We start from the raw sequence: 23,205 nt of genomic DNA on the forward strand, positions 1-23,205 counted from the left end.
CAGTCCATTAAACATTAAATCCAATGACAAAAAAAATATATTCGCCCTGTGGTAAACTAAACATATATATATATATATATATATATATATATATATATACATATATTCAACATTTTAGCGTACATACTTGTACATCAAGAGTTTATAAAATGAAATAATATAAATGTAGGCTAAGCAATACATAAAAACCTAACTATTTATTTATGTTGAGCTACTTCTTTAGTTGTTGTGAAGCGAAGATATTACTTGAATTTTTGATTTAACTGTCCATGCATTTGTTATTATTTGCTAGTAAAAAAAAAATATATTTAAATATCAATTTTACTAAATCCTTAATAATGCAAAAACAATGAAGAAATCAATCAATAAATAATGAATTTATAAATCATATATTTCATTTTTAAAATGTTGTTAACAAATCATTATCATATACACATCTTTTCAATCTGAACTACTAGAAAATAATCAAGATTACTAGAAAATATGATTTTTACAGAAACTAATCCTTCATTTCTACATCAAATAATGTGAAAGTCGGAATGTTTGTTTGTTTCAACTTGAAACAATTTTACCTGCCTTAATAAGTTCCTTGAAAACTGCTTATTTTTAAATGTAAATATTAGCGTTAATTGCGTAACAAATATAGTTAAACTTTTACTTCAAATTTAAAATTGAATTTTCTCTAATTGAAATGGAAGAAATTTTCTTACGAACTCCGATTTTTCTTTCTGTAAAACCGGCTTCTCTATTTGTTAATTTTATTTTATTAAACCCACATCTGGATCATAGATTCTGAAATTTCATTATTCCAAAAGCATAATTTTTACAAGCAGGATTTTTGGGGTTTTGCATAATTAATTCTAGATAATTTTTTACTTGAATATTTACTAAAAGAGTATTATGTTTGGATTTTTTTTCGGAACAAAACACAATAAATAAAGAACAAGCACTATACATATGAGAAACATATTTCCACTACAAGAAAATCTATACTAATAATAAAGCTGAAAGTATCTCTGTTTGGATCTCTATTCGGATCTCCGTCCGTCTCTCTGTGGCGCGCATAGTACCTAGACAGTTCGGCCAACTTTCTTGAAATTTGGCACAGAATTAGTTTGTAGCTTGGAAGTGTGCAGCTCGAAACGATTTTTCGAAAATTCGAGTTTGTTCTTTTTCTATTCCAATTTTAAGAACATTTTACCAAGCAAATTATCATAACATGGACGAGTAAATTACCAAATTATTATAACGTGGAACCGTAACATAGGAGAGCAAATTAATGTAGCAAATTGGCGGGAAATTCATCATCGATTATTTGTAAATATACAGGCGAACCAAAGGACCTTTTAGTTTTCTACTACGGGCAAAGCCGTGACTGCACCGCTAGTTATAAATAAAACCACTTGAAACATATTACATTACTCTTGTTCTTTCATTCAAACGTTAAATTTTTTTATACTCTGCGCAGGTGAAATTTTTCCATCAAATCATTTTTAGTGCTTCAGTTATCTAATCTATTTCGCTTTAATAGAGTCTTTTCTTATTTCCAGTTGGAGCATGATCTCTTTTGGTCGTAAAAGAATTTGGGAAGGAAGAAATTCTATAGGTACCTGCGGAAGAAAAAAAAAATGTCATTTAGTTCTTCGAAACTTAAGAAAGAAACTAAGTGAAATATAACTTTGTGCCTTATGGATGCTGCCTAATGATGGCTAAAATTACAGTTATGATCAGAGCTCGTAGAGTTAAATTAATTATTTAATGGAGATTTCATGTTATGATGGTTATTATTTATTCTGGTACATTACTGCGGTGGGCAGACCAATGATAGTACCGTAAACCGGGGTTACTTTGATACAGGTTTCGCATATTTTGTATTGTAGCACCCTCATTTTTTAAGATATTTCAACAATTCTTGAACCAAACGATAGCCTAACATCTCAGCTTTAAATTGCCGTTTGAAATTCTTCGATATATTGAATAGGGAGGGAGTGGGGTCATTTTCTTTTCATATTAATGTTACCCCATCATCCGGGGTTACTTTGTAACAACGTGTTTTCTCCATCTAAAACGACTGTTTCGGTGGTTTGTAATAAAGTTACCCCATCCAAAAGATAGCCTGAGTTTTTTTTAATGACAAAATTCAATTTTTCCATTTTTTTGGGTTTAAAAAGCTGGTTTTAAATGAAAAATGGTTCTTAAGTCACGTAGAGTGGTAGGAACCACTCTAAGCATGCTCATCTAGCAGGAATCAGGTTTGAATCAAACTATAAAGAGAGAAATTCATAGGAAACTTCTTTTATTATAAAACATCAGTTGAAAAAAGCTCAAAATCACATCAAGCGTGTTTTTTAAATGTAAAACCACAGCCATCGTAATGTTTTTCTTCATTTCGACAATAAAAAATATCAAGATAACTTCACTTGATTAGAATAAAATAGAACTTGAAAAAAATAGATTCAAAAATTATAAACGCTAGAAAAGAAATTAAGAATAAGGCACAGAAATCGCAAACTTTTTAAAATAAATGAGGCACATGAGATCTTTCTCATATCGTGAACATTATCCAAGGTGCACTCACAGCAGTCTGATCTATGGCTTCAAGTCAACTGAAAACAATGCATTCTCTCCAGGTATGATCCTTGGGATTCGAATCCTGCAGCAGATGCGGCCATGCTCAGAATTCCCCATGTATCAAAGTTACCCCTTCAACTTGTGTTGTTTTATGTTTTAATTCATAGTAAATCGTAGAATTGAGTTACAGAAATAAAAAAAAGACAAAATCATCTTAAATAGTTGTGTAATCAGAAAATAACTCACCCAAATTCAAAAGGTTGCTCATTCAAAAGGCACCAGAAGAGGTTAGGACAACAAACTGAAAACAGCTGATATCACGGATAACACATAAATCAGTGTTGTCAAAACCATTTTACTGTTTCAATCAATTGGCGATATTAGCGCACTCTGAAAAGTGATTCTTAAAACCCTGAGACCACCAGGGGGTCGCCAATTGTAAAATTAAACCCGCCAGAACGGTTCAAAAATAAAAACAGGATTTTATAAAGTTACCCCGTCACTCTAAAGTAACCCCGGTTTACGGTATCTAAAAAATGACTTTTAGCGGTATTCGAAGAGACACTTGTTTCATTTCTCACAAACATGAACAAAATATTGAAATTTAAAGTTATTTTAGTGCTTAACTTTTAGCGGAAACAAAAGAGCATGCATTTACAATAAAACTTAAGCAAGATAAATGACAGAAGGGGAAGAAAAAGAAAGAAAGAATAGGAGGAAAAAACGAAAACGAAAAATCTGTAGATACTGCCATTAACCTGCTCAGAGCTTAATTTATGAGATTGTAAGGCTTGAATTTTATTCTGACAGTGTAATGAAGGCTCCAAGTGTCTTTTACTAACAACTATAATAATTTATTTTGTTGAACAACTCCCGGTATACTTCATAGAAGTTATCGCTATCTTAATATATCTCGTTTCCAAAATACTGATGTGAGTAATATCAGATATTGTTTTCTTGTCCACTACTAGTCGGAAATGTTATAAAGGCGATCCAGACACCCTCGGAAATCCCAATGCATTTGTCTCATAGAGGTCAGTGTGTTTGTTTTCGGTGATCTAAATTAGAGCTTCTTCTGGATGGCAGGGCAGGAAAAGACATGAGCTGAGTTTAGTTATGGTAGGTCCTGGTGCCAAATGTCTAGGATTTTCATACTTCGGTAGTGTTTTGTTCTGAGTCTTGTTTAAGTATTTGCAATGATTCTGTTGGTACAAAATTCGCAAATTTGATCTTTGATCTTGATTGGTCCGTCCCTGAGCTTAAATTGTGGAATCACAGATGTAAAGTTAATAAGAAAACTGCTTCATTAAACAAATTACTTAAAAAGAGGTAAAGAGTACAAAAATGTTCGTTCTTACTTTCGTTTGGGAGCACTTTTTGAACTTGAAGTTGCTTAGGAGAAAGGCAATGCACACTTTCATCGCTATAAGGACGAATCGCATTCCAATACAGTTTCGTGGACCAAACCCGAATGGCATGTAGACAAGTTGGTCTCTCTTAGCTCGTTCTTCAGGAAGAAAACTGAAAAGTATAAATTAATACATTAGGGTTTATATGATTACTGCATTATTTTATTCCTTGTTCTATCGTTTACACTGTACACTGAAAAAAATTCCACATATTTTACAGCAAAAATTGCTGGCGCCATAGCTGCCTGCAAGATTTATTGTACATTTTACAAGGTGGTATTTCTAACAGTTCTGTGAATATAATATCACACATCTGTGCATGATCCGAAATAAGGGAGAGGGATACGGTACTCCCTCAGTTACGTATGCTTATATAGATTTTATTCACACAAATTTACATGAAAGAGGTAACAGCCCAGTGTTGAGAACGTTAATTCAGTTTGATGGTGGACGTCAAACACGTTATCTCAAGTGCATCAAGCCATTGCTCAAAGCACTCCCCCCCCTCCCAAGTAACAACTGCAACTTAATTCATCTTAATTACTCAAGTCTGTAGTGCTGTTCTTTAGGCCAAAATTTGATAGAGCGTCTCCTAGATGTTACAATTCTCACGTGATAAAAAAGTTACGACTTCATTGTATAAGTGTTTTTAGATAAGATTACAACTGAAATGATTTTTTCTAAAAAGTTACGAAGGTTACTCAAAAAATATCACAACTTTTCTTACAGTGAATGACCATCCACGTCGAATGTAATCCAATAGCGTGCAAATGATAAACAGACAATGTATTTCAACTACAAGCAATATCACAAGCACGATTATACGACAAGATTCGAAAGATGTGTCTTTGTTAATTTTATTACTGTCTGACGTTTTCCAAACTTCTGTCGCATAAAAACTGGATATTAAGTTAACTATAAATGACTTGATTGTTTTGCGCATTTACGAAAATTAAGTCACACCTTTAAAAAATGTCCAATAATTTATCCTTAAAACAAATATCTGATACATTCAGAGATAACGCAGTTAATTATTTTTAATGGTTATTATTGAATTTTTACGCATGTATTTCCTCTTAAAGCCTAGGATTTCTTTACTCGACTGCGCGTGCGCGACGCAAAGGAAGACTTCCGACGACTATGAAGAAAGGCTTTTTCAAATGCGTAACTATGTACAAAAAAAAAAAAAAAATGTCTTCATCATTAGTTCAACTTTATCAAAGTTAGCTCTCCGAAAGCAAATACACGAGTCACTAAAAAAAAAACGGAAATCGCTTTAAGTTTAAATTTGTAAAATTGTAAATTTTAGAATTATAATATTGAAAATTGTAATTTATGTTTCGCAATACGTGTCATGTAACTCGTGATAAGAATCACATGTTTCTTCACATGGCCCCACTATAGATGAAGATGAAAAACTCCACTAGAATGAATTTTATGTTTGCTTCAGAGAATCCTTAATTCAAAATTTTTATTAACATTACTCTTAATAATATATTTTTTTAGTACTTTCTTTTACTATAGGTAAAGAAAGTATATACCTTTGTTTTATGGCCTTTTTTTATCAATGAGTTTTATATTTAATCATTTGTGAGGGAAATTACATGAAATTTATTGTTTTTTACTTTACTATTGCTTTTTTACTATTGTAACAATAACTTTTCCCTAAAGAACAGAGAGGGGTAAATCAAAGATTTGGAACCTAAGTTAGACCATCCCTAAACAAACAACCACTAAACAGAAAAAAAAAAAAAAAAAAAAAACATAAAAACCGGTTTACTAAGTGAGACGACATGCAAAGTTAACAAAGTAGAAATCGATTTAAATGTGAGTATGATATTTGAAGAGTTCCCTCAATTTCATCAAACTTGAACTTGATTACCATTAAACCGCCGGAGACGTATACGGTTTCAAACAAAAAAAGAATTTTCATTATCGGTTTAGGCAGGGGCGTGCACAGAAATTTTGGGGCCCATCGCAAATGACTTTTCCGGGCCCCTACCATATTGTTTGCCCCTAAATTTCACCCTTAGATACAAAAATATTAGGACCCCTTCAGGCTCGGGCCCGGGCAAACAGGTGTCCCTCCCCCTCCCTGCGCACGCCCCTGGGTACAGGTGTCTTCTAGTATTTATGGAACATTGTACAAAGAAAAAACAAATCCGATGAGTTCAGAACCTCCTCCTTTTTTTTGAAGCCTGCTAATTAATATGCCCTAATTTAAAATTGAACTGGCGGCATCGTGAAATAGTAAATCTAGAATATTGGTCAAACTTCAGAAATCATACACAGTTATAATGTATATTATTAAAGAATATAAATTAAATCGTGGGGGAGATATGTTCTGTATTCAATTCCCCCTCAATTGAACACTAAATATATTTAAAAACTGGAGTATTAAATAAAGAACTTTATATTTTAGTGCCTATAAATAAAGTTATTTATTAGTAAATAAAAAATAGGTAATTACTTCAACTATTAAAGTAGCAAAATATATTTAATTTACTGCTTTTCTACGCAGTAATAAATACATTAGTAACACCTATTATAAAAAATTAACAGGTGGCACAGCGTTGCGAAAATTAATCACTCATGTGCCGCGAGAATTAAATAATCTTCAAGAGAAAGTTAAAACCTTAGGTGTGAAAATACACCTATCACAGCAAAACCACGCGACCGTAACGTATGAAATTTAAAGTTTCTTGGATTTCTCCGGGATCCCTTATCAGATCCAGACCAAATTACAATGGATTCATCTGGGAAGTATACCCTTCCAAACAAAAAAAAAAATTCAAATCGGTCCAGTAGTGTTGGAAGAATTCGAAAACGTACATAAAAAGCCGCAATACGAAATCATAACCTCGTTTTTTGAAGTCCGTTAAAAAGGAATGGGCCCCGACTGTTGATCCTTCTATTCTGCTTTTGAATTTATGATTTGTCTTACGTTTGTGTCGATTTTATAAAACTATTTCAATGGTGTAAAAATGCACATATATCCTTACCGATCAGGATTAAACTTCTCTGGCTCGGGATAGTATTTAGGATCATTATGAATAGCAATGCATGGGATGGTAACAATCATATCTTTTGTCAACTTTATTCCTTTGTAGCCAAGATCATAATCTTCATGTGCTACTCTTTCTAGTCTAAATTAAATAAAAAAAAAGAAACAAATTAAAAGACATTTTTATTCATTTTTCTAAAACTAAAAAAATCTATTCGTACTCTATTTTGTAAATAACGGACAAATTAGGACTGTACAATGCAGTAGGGTTTAAAGGGGGGGGGCACTAGGGTGTAATTCAAAGCTAATAACCAAATTTTGAAACCGTAATTGAAGAATCGTATAGTATTTTTTCTTAGGGTCGAGTACATAACTTGAGACTTCAATAGTCGAATGGGAATAAACTATTGAACATTTTAAAACTTTCAAATGATTTGATCAATAGCACACGCTTTTCATCCTTCCCGTAACTTTTTTATGGGTGCCTAAATATTCGCAGAGGGCTCCTCGGGTGACTGAAACCTCCATTCAATCAGAGGAACAAAGATCCAAATTGAATACTTGTATAACAGAACGTGAAAATGGGCTTAGCCGTTGCAATTAAATAAAGTTAGGGTAACGGAGCCAGTAACAGACATGTTTAAGACATCGGTCTTAGGTTAACTCAATTTTCTGAGCCTTTGAATGTATTAAGACATTTTAAACTATTTTGCTCTCGTGCAGCTACATCTCCTCTGACGTTTGGCTGCTTCTGGATCCTCTGCATTAGAGAATTATATTTTCATTTGTTCAACTTCTAAAAAAGGTCCACCGAAAATTCTGATGATACACAGCAACAGATAAGATGAGGAAAGGATGAGTAATTGACAGGATAGAAATTTTCTCTTTAAAATGTGAAAAAGTTCTTCATTTTCATATCTAAAGTCATATGAAATACAAATGAACACGGAACACCGACAGACCTCTTGGTATCTGTTCATAACCTTCCACCACTGCATCGTAAATACCAACTGGCTCATAAAATTCACTCTGATAACACTAGATGGTTGCACTGTACTTATGGGTCGCAGCTACATCAGTTTTACCCGCCTAAAATTCTTATTATTAAATTCCAAACTTACGACTGTTTGTTACTGGACCCTTGTATGTTACTGGTGCCGTTACCCAATGGTTTAAGCAGTATGTTGCCACCAGGCCTGAGACAGAACTACATACAAAATACAGTCAGCCCGATTATGATATCCAGAGATTGCAGTTTTGTCCTTATTGTGCATTTATCAATCAATCAGGAATAGTCAATAGCAGAACTGGAGGCAGATGTTCTCTCATGGAATCTGATATTATCAATGAACTGCTAGCTAAACTTAACTTAAAACATCAGCAGGAGTCAGCAAGTAATGGTCCGGTTCAACTCGAAAATGAACGTAAAAGATTAGTTGCCACCCTCAAGCCATTGGCGAGTCAGAACTGCATGCAAAATCAGTTACCATAATATAGTTACCAAACCGACAGACCAGTTATGACACCAAGGTTGCGTTCGACGAGCTCGACCGAGAGCGACCGGTTAGTTAATCACGTGACAGCTAATGATCACGTGCTCCAATCAACTGCTTAGAATGGTAACCGCCGTGGTAACCGGTTGATCATAGAACGATTCGGTTAGTAACCAGTTACTTACCGGTCGACCGGTGAGTTTCGTCGAACGCAACCCAAGAGACTACAGTTTTCTAACAGCATTCTAAAGTTATGATACTTTCCAGGGAAAGTACCAAAAAATATTAACTAAAGAAATAAGCGATTGGAAATTAGTATAAAAAGTAACCATCACCTCTTAGTTAGTTAGAATGAATGACGGATAAGTTATTCCCTGTCGCATTTTATAATAAGTTTTTTTTTCAAACATTTTAATTAAAATGAAGCTCTAGAAAAGCTGTTACGTATGTTGAGACAAATATGTCATTTTATATGAACAAATATTACATTAGTCCACTGTCAGCAAAAAAAAAAAGAAAGAAAGAGAAAGAAAAAAGCTGTTAAAAAAATTCAAAAAAAAATTTCAAATTTTTCTAAAAGTGATAATTAAGAAAAGTGAATAACACTTAAACAGCGCATACCTTACAGCTGGTGGGAATATCCGCAGCGATTCTGAGATGACATTGTCAAGGGTTTTCATATTTTGTATAGTATCGTAGGTAAGTTTACCCTAAAAATAAGAAATGTATCTAAAATTAGAGTAACGGCAGCAGTAACAGACAAGTGTCCAGTAACAGACAGTCGTAAGTTTGGATTTAAATGATAAGATTTTTTGGCAGATAAAACTGACGTTACTGCGACCTATAAATACCGTGAAACCATCTAGTGTTATCAGAGTGAATTTCTGAGCCAGTTGGTATTTACGAGACAGTGGTGGAAGGTTATGGACAGAAACCACGATGTCTGCCGGTGTTTCATATTCATTTGAATTAAATAAGGTTTTAGATCTAAAAATAACGAACTATTGCACGTTTTGAAGATAAAAGGATTACTCTGTCCATTACTCATCCTTCCCTCATCCTATCTGATGCTAGGTATCATCAGAATTTTTGGTTTCTGTTATTGGGGGTCGGACCTTTTTTCGAAGTTGAACGAATAAAATAGAATTAACTAATGCAGATGATCCAGAAGCAGCCAAATGTTAGATGAGATGTAGTTGCATGAGAGAAAAATAGTTTTAAAAGACTTAATACATTACAAGGCTCAGAAAGTTGAGTTAACGTGAGAGCAATTTGTTAAGCATGTCTGTTTCTGGTGCCGTTACCGCATATGGAATAAAAAATTCGTACAGTCGACAAGTCTCAAAAGATAATTATGTTACAACAAAAATAATCTATAGAATCGTTTGAAATGTTTTGTTATGAAAAATTAAGTTAAAAATTTAAGGTACCCCAATATTACTAATTTTAAGGAAACATTTTGATACTAAACAAAATAGAATTTCCACATGCCCGAAATTAATTTTTTGGATTCTTGGAGATTAGATTGTTTTTTATTGAAGCTATTAAATACAGCAAGACGCTAGCCTGAGGAGCAGTGCAAGAATTTTAAATAGGTCCTTTTTGCATGCCTTTTTTCTGAGGTACAATCCACAAATTTCTAATGCTAAAGGCGAAATAATTATTTTTTCAGCACTTATCGGTTAAAAAAATGTAATTATTCGTTGATATAGAATGCTAGTAGAGGAGAGTGGGTCATTTTGGAACATGGAGCTTGTTGAAACATTCAGTTGGTAGTCATAAAAAAAAGAAAAAAAAAACAGATTTCTGACATGTGAAGCGTTACTAAAAACGATTTCACCTTCAAAGCTATTTTTGATAATCAATTAAGAGATATCTCCCTTTAACCCAATAATAATCTTTAGGGCAAATGAAAACAACTAAGTTTTTCATTCTTTGTGTTTCTTTCAGAGTGAACTTTTACGTAAATTACGCTTTTCTGTGTATAATACATAAATGCAACTCATAATGTAATTATTTAATTTCAGATTACACTTGGACATTCAGCGGATTGCATGCGATTTACGGGCAACAAATTGATTATTGCTGGTGTGGAACTTCATTAACTTCTAAACTGATTGTGTGTAGTGAGGTTATCTGCCTACATCAAACTCATAGGTTAATAAATGGGTTGTTCACTCGTTCTGTTTTTTGGGCAGCGAAAAAAAGGCGACCCTAGGTTCAAAGGTCTCTCTTACATAATTATTGCGTATGAAAAGTCTGACTTACATCCGAAGAGGCAAGAACTTCGTCAATTTCAGCAATAAGCTTCTCCTGAACATCCGGGTTAAGAGCCAACTCATAGAAAACAAAGGACATGGCAGATGCTGTAGCGTCAAACCCAGCGAAGAAAAACAGGACACACTGCGCTACGACTTCAATGTTGGAGAGTTCTAAAACGATTGTATATTGTACATACAACTTCTTAAAATAGTTTCAAATGCCCTTACAGTGGGTTTTCAGCCATAGATAAAAATGAAATTACTCTATAAATTTTATTTTAGTTTGATAACGAGATTTTTTTTTATGTTGTTTCGTTTAGATCTCGTTTGCCAACGTTAGTAATTATGAAAATATAACTTTTATTTAAGAACATTATGGGAAAAAAAACATAAAAATAAAAAGATCTTTACAATAAAATAAGAAATAACAACGCTTAATAGTACAAAATTACGGATTTCTGCATAAATGTTTCGGGGTTACAAGAAACCCCACTTTTCAATGCAAAATCAATAAACTCAATTATTTTGCATTTAAAAGGGGTTCCTTGTAACCTCGAAATACGTGTATGCAGCAATCTGCAACTTTGTGCAATTAAGTGTTGTTATTTCTTCTTACTTTTCAAGCACATATGTATTTGCCTCACTCAACTTTAGTGTACTTTCTAAAGGATACATATCATTTTTTAAATGATATTCTTTGACATACGTTTTTTGCCTGCTGTCTTGAAAAGCTGTTCACTCAACTCCTCTTTTCCATAATTTTCGGTTAAATTGTCTGCTTCTTTTTCTCGTGTCTCTTTGTCTTCTGTTTCTTTCGCAGTATCCAATAGTAACTGTAGAAAATCATTTCTCACCTGTGTAGTGAAAAAAAAAATGTGAAGATCAAAATGTTAGAAAGAAACGATTATATAAATTATTAGTCAGTTTAGCCAATTAACTTTAATATATTTAACGATAGTGCTATGACGTTTTATCTCTACATAGTATAAAATGAAGTGTCCAAAAAGCGTCTGTTTGTTTGAACTCGCAAAACTTGAGAACTACCCGGCCAATTTCGCTGAAATTTTCACAATTTGTTCCTTTAAGTCCTGAGAAGGTTTGCAGAGCAGTTCGAAAACAATTCGATGAATAGTTCTTTTTTTATTCCAATTTAGGCCCAATTTTCACATAAATGCTCGAATATGGGGGTGAAAAATTACTCGCAATTAGTAATATTACATATCGTTGGAAAGAGAAGAATTTTCCGCGTTCTACGCAATTTGTTCCAACGCTCTAACTTAATTGCGGCGGGAGTTATTTACGTTTTTAGCTCGAATTTGTTTAGGCTTAGCTGAAATTTAGGCACTACTTTCTTCATTAAATTTATCAATAAAAAGTGAAGGAATTGTCCTACAGTTTTCTTTTTGGCACCATTGAAAAAAGCTACCTTTTTTACTCCAGATCTAACTCGACCTATGGTCGGAAGTTTAACCCTCTATCTCCATTAGAAAAAAAGTTACAAGCGAATTAAATGAAGTTCAAAAATCTGTTCTCTATTCAAGTTTTTAACCATTTTATTTTGCGTTTCCACGGTAACACTTTTTGAATCCATCATTTCCATCTTTCTCATTTTCAATTCTGAAACTTATTTTATTTTGTGTTTCCATGGTCATGCTTTTTAAATCCATCTTTCTCATTTTATTTTAATTCCTTAAAAGTATTTTAATATCTGTCGTCATTGTTTGGAGGGGAAATTTTGCATGATGATTTTTTTTTTTCTTTTATTTATCCCTGATTGTTGAATATACGTCACGTGACACAATTTTTGTTTTCAAAATAGACCGGGCAAAGCCGGACAATGCAGCTAGTTTCCACTATTATTCTTTAAAACTTGTCCAGTGATATTAAGATCATTAGTTGATTTGATAATACGTAATTACCTTTCCTGTATTCTTACGTTCTTCAATTATTTTCAGCGCCATGTCTCTAAAGAAGTATAACTCGGTCAAAGGAAGAGCACTTAGACGCATAAATTTCACGAATTTTGGAAACGTAACTGAAATGAAAAAGTAAATTTTCAATAAAAGTATAAATGTTTGAAATCATCAAAAATCATTTATAAACCCACTAATTAAAAATTGTTTGATTGTTTTTTAAGGAATTGTACTTTCACTTACACATTAGTCATCATGGTAGTACAATTATTTTTTGAATAGCAATCGATATAGTAACGGAATGTGTTGCAAATTAAACAGCAATGATTAATTATATTTTATTTAAAATGAAAGATAGGAAATTTGCAAATTACAGCGCATAAAGAGAGTCAGTAAATTTGTGCCTTGAAACAAAACTCGAAAATTATTTCTTAAACTATTTTTGATTATATATTTTTTTGTTAGCTTAAAATAATTATGAAATAAATAATGAATAAATTAGAAATAAATCCATTAATTATTTCTTGAGCAAATGTGTGAAAAAAATTGAATGAAGAATAAATAAGTTAATTATTAAATACATTAATGTTTAAGAATTTATTAATAAGTTAATAAGTCAATGCTTATGTAATAAATGAATAAATGAATAGATGAAAGCAATCAACTATTCTATGTTGCCCCGTATGTACATGAAAAATTTTACTTCACATTTAAAACAAAAACATGTTTCTAACATTAACACTTAATAATTAACAAATAAGTCCTGTATTGAACATTAATAGATCTCAATTACCTAATATTTAAAATGTTAGCAACAACAACTGTCTGATTTTACAAATAACTAAATAAATAAATAATAATAATAATTTTCGTTCACCACATGTTATTAAGGCGGTCCGGTGCACAAAAACCATCAAATTTTGCATTTTTCTTTATCATTAAAAAAAATCCATTTTTTCTGCTTAAAATGCCGTTTGAATCTTGTTTCTATCTCAATTAGAACGAAAGATAGAATTACTTTTGTTGATTGCGTTTAATTAATATTATTCTTAGCTTTAAAACTTTAAACGCGTTTTTCTCCATGATGCAATATTTCCCGATTCTTTGCATTTAAACTCTTTAAGTCAAGAACTGATAAAGATAAAGTAATGAAATTTGGAGCATATGTTATTCAAACAGTCTACTTGAATTTTTATTCGGAAAATATGAAAAAAAAAAAAAATGTATACTTCAAAAGATGTGATTTTTTGAAAAAAAAAGGGATCTTAGAATTTTTCAAAAATTTTATTCAAATATTTTTTTATTTTTTATTGAATTAATATTTTTTTAATCGCCAAATAAATATTAAAGCTTAGGTATTTATGTTTAGATTTATGAAAAAAAATGACTAAGGATATTTTGAGTTTTAGCAATTTAAAGCGATCTCATTAAATAAAAAGTAAATGGATAATAAATAAAAAAAATATTTATGTGATGATTTTGCTTATTTAATATGGTGAATTAACGCAAAAAAAAAAAATCAAAGCTCTAAACTGTTTATTTATTTTTTTTTTTTTCAAAATGTGTACCGGAACCCCTTAAAATATCATTATTATATTTTAAAAATGGTTTCCATCGTCATGTACCTTTTGCGTTAGGGGCAACCAGGAATTAAGAAAATGTTCAACAGCATAGTTAAAATGTTGCCAGATATGTGGCGCAGCAATAGAGTCAAATATTTTTCCATTTCACTTTGGTCCGTTATTTTACTTTACTCCACATTCCTCTACCTCTAATTACAAAGTTAGAGGCTCTCGTTTTTTTTTTTTTTTTTCCAAAATAAATAATACCTATTAAGTCTTAAGCTGAAAGTATCGCCTATGAGGAAGAGTTATACGACCTTGATAAACTCCAATTAGTAAAAGAAGTTAGCAGATCCGCTTAAGCATCACAAAGACCCGTAATTTTGGGTAGTAAGGGGGAGGGTCAATTGTCTCGTCCTGTTAATTCAAAATTATTGTTTTAACACCTGATTGGTATTACTTCCTTTTACAAAAAAGGAAGTATTGTATTCGCGAAAAAATTTTCACTCAAAAATCGCCCTTAATTTCCATTTTGCTCACCCCCAAATGAATGTTGAGTTTTTTTTTCGATTCGACCACATGCGGAAAAGTGCCTAAGAATGTATAGACACGCGAAATATCCATTTTGACCATCACCGAGGTAATTACAACGACTTTTCTCGTGACGTCTGTATGTATGTGCGTATGTGTGTATGTGCGTATGTGCGTATGTGCGTATGTGCGTATGTATCTCGCATAACTCAAAAATGGTATGTCCTAGAAAGTTGAAATTTGGTACATAGACTCGTAGTGGGGTCTAGTTGTGCACCTCCCCTTTTGGTTGCTTTCGGATGTTCCTAAGGGGGTCTTTTGCACCTTTTTGGGGGGAAATCATTGTTAATTTCGATGTAAACTCAAGTGGCGTTATAATTTGTCGGACACTTGGCGATATATCGCCAGTCTTTTGGTCGCCAAGTTCTGTCGCCAACTTGGCGACAAATTTGGCGGAGTTTTTTTTTTTTTTTTTTTTTTGGTTTCAATTTGGCCATTGTTGGTGATATTTAGAGAATAAATATTGAATCACATTAAAATAGCGAATAATGGGGAAATGACATTAAATTGGAGTAAAAGGAAGTCATGTGATGCACACATCAGCTCGTTTTTGTTGTTTTCCAACAATATTTACATAAAGCAGATTGCCCCCCCCCCCCTCCCGAAAAAATTCGAAATGACAGGCCTGGCAGTACAGTTTCATACTTTTAGTTTTACACACGCACCTGGTGCATTACAAATTGAGTTTTTTTTTTTTTTTTTTTTTTGTAAAACTTTGCTTGCGAGCAAGACTTATGATAATCTACAACTTTCCACTATCACCAGAAACTAAACTTTTTTCTTCCACAGAAAATGTATGTCGCGCTGCAGAGCGCCATCTATTGTTGAAAGCAGGAAAACTTTCTGCTTTTTCTTTCTTGGCGGACTTCAAAATGAAGGCGGTTATCAGTTCTTACCATATGTATGTTTTTTGTCTGTCAGCTCATACCGTCTTACTTAGTAAATCGCTTTTAAAGATTCTTAGTGGATAAGGGACGGTCTAACTTAGGTCCCATACATTTCTTTTAATTATTATTGACTTATAACGCATGAATCCATAATCCATTGCCAAGAAGTTATTTTTAAAACTCAATAAATTATATCGCAGTTATAGTACTAATCTTTACGTAAAATGGCTTTGATTAACTCTAACTTGCAAACTAATTCGGTAATAAGAAAATTAGGCAAATTTATTAAATGCTTTCATAAGTAATCAAACATTGATACGTACGGAACAGAAGAAATCTCCAACCAAAAAATTTTTTGAAGAATTCTCGAGCTGAGGTAACAAACTTATTTTGAGGGTCGTTTTGAGAATCCACTTTCGTTGAAAAAGCAGTACTGGCAATGATATCCATTCCAAAGGCCTCAAAAAATCTACAGTTAAACAAATTATTTCAGAATTTCAAAATTAAAAAAAAGCATAGAATAAAACAGTTTTAAAGTAATTTTCCTATTACAATAAATTCCCGATTATCCGCTGAATAGTGTGGCACGATAACCGAGGATAATTCACAAACTAGGCAAAAACGGTGTAGCTGTGTAGATCTAAAATTCAGTAAGTGGGGCAGATCTAAAAACTAGTAAGTGAGGTTCATAAAAAAAAAATCTGTAAGTAATGCAGATCTAAAACTCAATAAGTAGTGTAGATCTAAAAATCAGTAAATAGTGTAGACTTAAAAATCAGATTTAACTAATCCGATTTTGGTTAACTTGGAAGGCTTGGTGTCATTGGAAGTGTGGGGAAAGAAGAAATAGGAATGCCTAAAAATATATTTTACACTTCTTAGTTAAAATGCGGGCATTTATCTACTTTCAGTTACTCGTTGTCGAATTTATTTATTTTTTTTTTTGGAAAGTGTGAAAGGCCGCTGATAATCCAACTCGCGGTTAAACCGCTCGCGAATAATCGACAGTTAGTCGGGTTACTTTTTTTAACCAATAAACAATAATTTCTTAAAATTGTTAAAAATGTTGTTGTTTTTTTTACAATTGTTTAATTGTTGTAAAAAAAAAATCATAGCTAAGCGTGTCATCAACATCAGCTCTGTTTTAAATTATTACATTTAAATAGAGTTTTTCATTTAAAATTTGGCTGAAATTCGAGAGATTGGAGGTGCTAAAGGTCCGGTTACAAGTTTTGTTTCATAGTAAAAATATTAGTTAAAACTAGAAAAAGACCTGACGTCGAATCGCTGGTGCAAAATATATTTCTCTTCACGAAATTAAATTTCTATAAAACATTAAGGTATACATTAAGGATTACTAAGCTATTATCATTAAAGCTAAGTAAATATCCAACGTGAAGGAATCAAACAACACTTAATAATATTAAATTTATAAAAATTGTCAAGTAAACTGTTGATCATTAGTATTTAAAATATAATTCCGTGTCTATTTTCCACAAATCAATCTTATAACAATTCTAGTTAATAATCTTCCTTAGAACATGAAAAGGAGAAATCTGTTATAGCCGTTCCAGACAATGAACTTCGTTATGAAGAACCGCAGGGATCTATTGTAACCATTCTAGATGTTATTGTTAACATACTACGCACATGAATATTAGTTTTTTTAGGGGGCAGGAAAGTAAGTTTTTTCGTTTTTTTTCAATCACAATTTTTCAATCAACAATTTAAAGAACCTTATTATAACCAGCTCTTTGTCATCTAGTGTGAAAATGTTCAATCCTGGATGGATGAAAATCAATGGATTTATGGATCAAAAATCTGGAAACGGCGTCTTGGACACAAATCAAATTTTCAGGTTTTTGTCTCATAGAAAATGTTTCAGCGATCGTAAGAATGAGGAATCAGATGGTGTAATTTGTGGAGAGAATATTTTCACAATTGTAAGCAGAAAAAGTTGATCAATCAATACCACACTGCTCAATGCGAACCGTTAAAAAATTAATGAGCTGCAGTTGAATCACCGTACTCACTTGATATCGTCCTATCTGAAATCCCTCTATTCCGATTTATGTATGAAAAAAAAACCTGACCCCCCCCCCCCCCCCAATGACTTAAAAATGTATTGGAAAAATCTATTACACTCGATTGTAGAATGTTCTAACTTTAATTACCTGAACTGTCCAAGTATCCGAACAACCAAACAAGATGACCTTTTCAACTTTAACGACTTATCATACTAAACGGAAAACATTTGCCATGTATAAAAATAAGGATTTGGTACATTACGTTACATTACACCCCAGAGTTCCTCGTACGTAGTAGAAAGGAATTCCAGCTCAAGGTTACATAGTGCTACCAATATAATCTGACTCCGAATAAAATGCGAAAAGTAGGGTACAGTTAGACGCAAAAATTCAACCACATTTTTTAGAATGAAAAAACATTGAAAAATCATTTTTTTTAAATATCTATAATATGTGTTACTGCAATAGGTATTATAAAAGTTGATTTGGAAAAATCTACGAATTCACACAAAAGAAAAATAAAATTAAAAAAAAAATTCAATTTTGTTTTCCTGTTCCGTCAGGTGGAAACAGTGAGACACACATTTATCGAGTTAGCGAGCGTTAAAAGCGTCAAGCTTGATCTGAAAACATATGGAGACTTGTTTCTGTTTGGTTATACCCTGGGTTACGGGTTTGATCAAGTCACATTTCAAACAAAAAAATGTCAGAATCGGGTTTCCCGCTTAATGGCTACGATGCACATGATGAAATTAGCGGGCCCCATATGATCTGAAGGCCCTAAGTTGGGCGATCTTAGAAAAGAAAAAAAAACACTATTGATCAATTAAAAATTAATCTCGATAAATTCTTTTTTAAGTACTCTATTTTAAAAAAGAAAACATATCAAAACCGGTTCATTCGTTAGGTACCATTCATGAAATTAAAATACAGTAAAATCTCTCTAATGCGGACACAAACGGGACAAATTTTTTGTCTGCAATATAGAGGTGGCCGTAGGACAGGGGTTTAATAATGGTATTTGAATTGGAATTGGGGAATTAAAAATTGTCCGCATAAGAGGGGTGTCCGCCTTTGAGAGGTGTCCGTTAGGAGGGGTTTCACTGTAAAGTAAAATAGGGGCTATGTTGCCAAACACACACACACACGTCACATTTGTAATGCGATTCCTTTTTGCTTCGGGGTTAAACCTAAATCTATATAGGTTAAATACGAAATTGAAATGAATACGCCATATAATTTATATAAAATCTGACAAATACATCTATATTATTTGATGGTGATGTTTCTTATTGCGCTGGTGCAAGGTTTTCAAACTGATCTTGTTACTATTATCGTCAACAGTTTAGTTGTAGTGAATAAAATATGACAACGTATATAAAGTACAAATTCATCACTCGTCATGACAATACGTTTACAACTACTGTTTTCCGTAAACCCGTTGTTGTTTCTCTTCCCCTCCACAAGTTATCCGTTCATCCTCCTAAACAAAAATTGGCTGCTTTTATATCTTTTATTTTCCGTGCTTTAGCCATTTGTTCAAATTCCAATTTACTTTCATCAGAACTGAATTACCTACGAAGTATTGCGGTGGATCGGGGATTCACATCAGATATTATTGATACAATTTATAAGAAGCTAAGTAGCTCAATTAACAAAAATCAAACACTTGCTCCTGTGATCTATTCGAGTTCCGTTGTCTTACCCTTTTTACCTAAAATCAGTCTACAAATTGCCAAAATCTTTAAAAAAAATTTATTTTTCCGTCACTTTTTCTCCTGTTAATAAATTAAAATTTCCACAGCTTAAACACCCTGTTCAGAACCTTGACAGATGGGGCATTTACAGTGTTTCCTGTAGTAGTGCAAATTGGCCTACATTGGGCAGACTCGACGATCCCTCAAATTCCGGATAAAAGAAGACGAAAATTACGTCAAAAAACAGGATCTCAAACGTTCCTCTATTGCTCAACATTGTTCGTCCTGCGGTCATAATTTTATTTTTTCTTCCGCCATAGTTATTCACGAGTGTTCGTCTATTCATGATTTAGATTTTTGGGAGTCATATTACATATGGAAAAATGCTAATTTAATCGTCAATGATTTGTCTAGCACTCCCCCGTTTCCTAATGTTTGGAAGTCTGTTATCTGATTTATTTTTTGTCCGTGACGTTTTCTCCTGAGTGCAATTGTCCTCTGAGTTCTGACGTATCCTTGACGTCATCGTTTTCGGTACTGCTCTCATATCTTTTACAACTCGTCTCTCATTCCATTGTTTGCCTCGACTGTGTTTTAGTCGGGTGAACCTGTCTTCGTTTTTAATGCACTGATGATGGCACTTGTATTTTAGAGTGCCGAAACAGCTGTTTGCTGGTTTTTTAACTTTTTTCATTCTCAATTTGTACTTTATATACGTTGTCATATTTTATTCACTATGCAGTACAAAGTTTTCGACTACTTTTTATGTATAGTTTAGTTGTAGTTAAATTCAATTCAAAAATGATTTTTTCCACTTAGTACCACGGGAAACTAAAAGTACCACGGGAGCAGTGAGACACCAACTCATGCTCTATTACTGTTCCCTCATTCCTTTATCTGAACTAAGAAAACAGCATTTTCGTACAAAAAACAATAACAAAATCATTTTACTGCTAAAATGAACGTCAAATAACAGGCTAACAAAAGATTAATAACACCAGTTTTTGAAGTATATCAAACAAGGCAAGAAACGATACAACACTGTAAAAGCGATTTAGAAACGTTCTTGGAAAATAATGGGCAGCTGATGTGTCCAATTCCTTCCAGTAACATATCTTGGAAAAATCAGGAACGCTTTCTTCTAAAAGTCAGTAACCTTTCTGAAATTAACTTTGAAACTTTATGAATACGTGCGAAATCTGCACTGTCAAGACAGTCATGTCTCTAGAAATTTCTAGAAAAATTAAGTAGGTTTAGTGTAATTGATTAGAACCTTCCTAATTTACCAAGAAGGCTCCATAAAAATCAGAGCGACCACGGCCAAAGCTATGCAAGAAGGAACCAAGCATATCTCTTGCCTGCGCTTCCTGCCTTGCAAAGCTGTAGCTATCCATTGATATTTTCGCTCTCATTGGGAGTTTAGTCAATCTGGACAGGCCATAAGCAACCTTAGGCCAATACACTTAATAAACACGCTCATTCAATCTTTAAACTGGTTGCTAAAAATATTTTCCACAACAGTGAAACGTCTGCACGCGTGCAACTTGTAGGATTCAGGAAACTTTTTTGTGAAGATACTTCTTTTAACGGGGAAATAGGTGAAAACGTGTGAAATCCCGAGACGTTCCACGGAAAATACAGTAACGTTTCGAATTTTTTTTACAGTGAAAAAGCAATGGAAAAACTTGACTCTGATGGGATTAAAATAAGATGAGGAAATATTTTTTCTCACCTTCGATCTGAACGCAAATTTCTTTCTGACATAATGTTCAAAGCATGTTAATTTGACTTTACAAAAGTGTGCCAGTCTGGGAATAACTAAACAGAAAATAAATTAACCCTGTCTCACTGTACCCACTCCTCCCATATATGACGGCAAACTTTTTTTTAAATCTCGTTTTCAACATCGAATATGCTTGAAACACAAAATTTCCGCAATAAAATCATATATTGGGACAATTTTTAATTCTTCAGAAGCATCTTTAAAGTTGCTTGGCCAATCATCTGAACTTTTGTTTATCCAAAATCGATCAGTACTGAAGCATCAAACATTACAAATATCATATTCAAAAAAAAAGAAGTCACAATTTTAAAGAAAACATTGCTTTAATCAAAATTATGCTGATAATACTGCCTGGATGAGGCAAGTAAAAATTAATCTACTATATATATATATATATATATATATATATATATATATATATATATATATATATATATATATATATATATATATATATATATATATATATATATATATATATATATATATATATATATTTAACTACATTATGATGAAAACATAAAATTTTATTATAAGCTTACATTTTTACATCTACAGGTTTCCCCGATTTTGCATATTGCATAAAATTGTTAACGCAGACTTGTGAACCTTCTTTGAAAATCGATATCATCTGAAAAAGAAATTTTTATTATGATTCGTATATGATATACTACTATATGAATGCGTAAAACAGAATTGATCTTAAAACTTTCTCCAAATAAAATACATAACATTAATTAAGATCAGAGAAAGAAGTACATTGTCCAAACTACTTTCAGTTAGTTAAGCTTAGGTTATTGGGCTACCAAAATTTGATAAACAAAAATCATTTTTATGAAAATGATTTTTAAAGTTACTGCTGCATGAAATCCCTTGAAAATCGTTCAAATTCTCTTAGATACATTTTTTTTGTCGATTTTTAATTACAAAAATTTGCTTTAAAAATTATGATGCGAAAGAGATTTTTTTTAAAAAACATTACTTTTGTTTTAATTACATAAACAAGTATATAGTATAGCTGCTTCGACTGAATTTAATAAACATTTTCTCTATTTTTAAATGCATCATTTATATTTTAGTATTACTGCATATGTTGGTATAAAACGGAAAAAAAAGTTCCTGTAGTATTGTACACTAATCAAAACCCAAGAAACAATATTTATAACAAGAAGTTCCTTCTAGAACTAAACGAGATTACTTTTCCGCATACCAGAATTGGTTTTCTAATATCGAATGAATATTCTCTTAATTATCTAAGATTTTCAATAAAAATGAACAAATAAAGTGGAAGCAACTTTTAAACAATGAAGCTAATATATTTTTTCCCATAAAAAATTCTTTAATCGTTTTCAATAAATAAATAAATAAATAAATAAAAATAAATAAATAAATACATAAAATAAAAATAAATAAATAACTACATAAAAATGTTAATAAGTAAATAAATACATAAAAATAGAAATAAATGAATAAATAAATTAATAAATAAAGCTAAAAAATCCATCTAAATAAATCACTACAAAAAAAGGACACATTGTTTTAAAGACCTTTCTTCTGGGTAAAAATAAAACGCACAGCTCTTTAGGTTAAAACATAAGGGACTCCAAATTTATTTTATTTCTCGTTGACAGAAATATAATAAATGAAATTAAATCTTGGAAATCAAATAAAAACAAATAATTATTTCGCAGAAAACCAGGGCTGCGGAGTCGTAGTAGGAGCCGGAGTCGTGAAGTCAGAGTCAGACTTATGTTGCCGTGAAGGAGTCAGAATTTGAGGTTTAAAGTTCCAAGAATCAGAGTTGGACTGATTTTTGGATAAAGGAGTTGAAGTCAGAGTCGGGAATTGAAGATTTTAAAATTTCAAGTGTCGGAGTCGGTCATTTTTACTTCGAGTCTGCATTTTGTGCGGAGTTAGAGTCGCAGTGGTGGAGCTTGAGTTGGACTAATTTGGTCTAACATTAGTTGGAGTCGGGGTTGATGGTCATAAAAATCAAGGAATCGAAAT

At 32.3% G+C, this 23,205-nt stretch overlaps 1 protein-coding gene across 1 annotated transcript in view; it reads right to left on the bottom strand.

Moving 5' to 3' along the window:
* Window positions 1–373: 373 nt before the first annotated feature.
* Window positions 374–23,205, bottom strand: part of LOC129221989 (cytochrome P450 3A8-like) — a 37,018-nt gene continuing 14,186 nt past the window's right edge. The window contains exons 6-14 of the mRNA XM_054856398.1: window positions 21,741–21,829; window positions 16,015–16,160; window positions 12,658–12,773; window positions 11,445–11,592; window positions 10,746–10,909; window positions 9,099–9,187; window positions 6,983–7,126; window positions 3,930–4,092; window positions 374–1,610 (exon numbers count right to left, since the gene is read on the bottom strand). Of these exons, the coding sequence (XP_054712373.1) occupies window positions 1,515–1,610; window positions 3,930–4,092; window positions 6,983–7,126; window positions 9,099–9,187; window positions 10,746–10,909; window positions 11,445–11,592; window positions 12,658–12,773; window positions 16,015–16,160; window positions 21,741–21,829 (1,155 nt within the window). The 3' untranslated portion in view covers window positions 374–1,514. The remainder of the gene's footprint in view (window positions 1,611–3,929; window positions 4,093–6,982; window positions 7,127–9,098; window positions 9,188–10,745; window positions 10,910–11,444; window positions 11,593–12,657; window positions 12,774–16,014; window positions 16,161–21,740; window positions 21,830–23,205) is intronic.

This window comes from Uloborus diversus, chromosome 5, assembly GCF_026930045.1.
Source record: "Uloborus diversus isolate 005 chromosome 5, Udiv.v.3.1, whole genome shotgun sequence".
Taxonomy (NCBI): Eukaryota; Metazoa; Arthropoda; class Arachnida; order Araneae; family Uloboridae; genus Uloborus; species Uloborus diversus.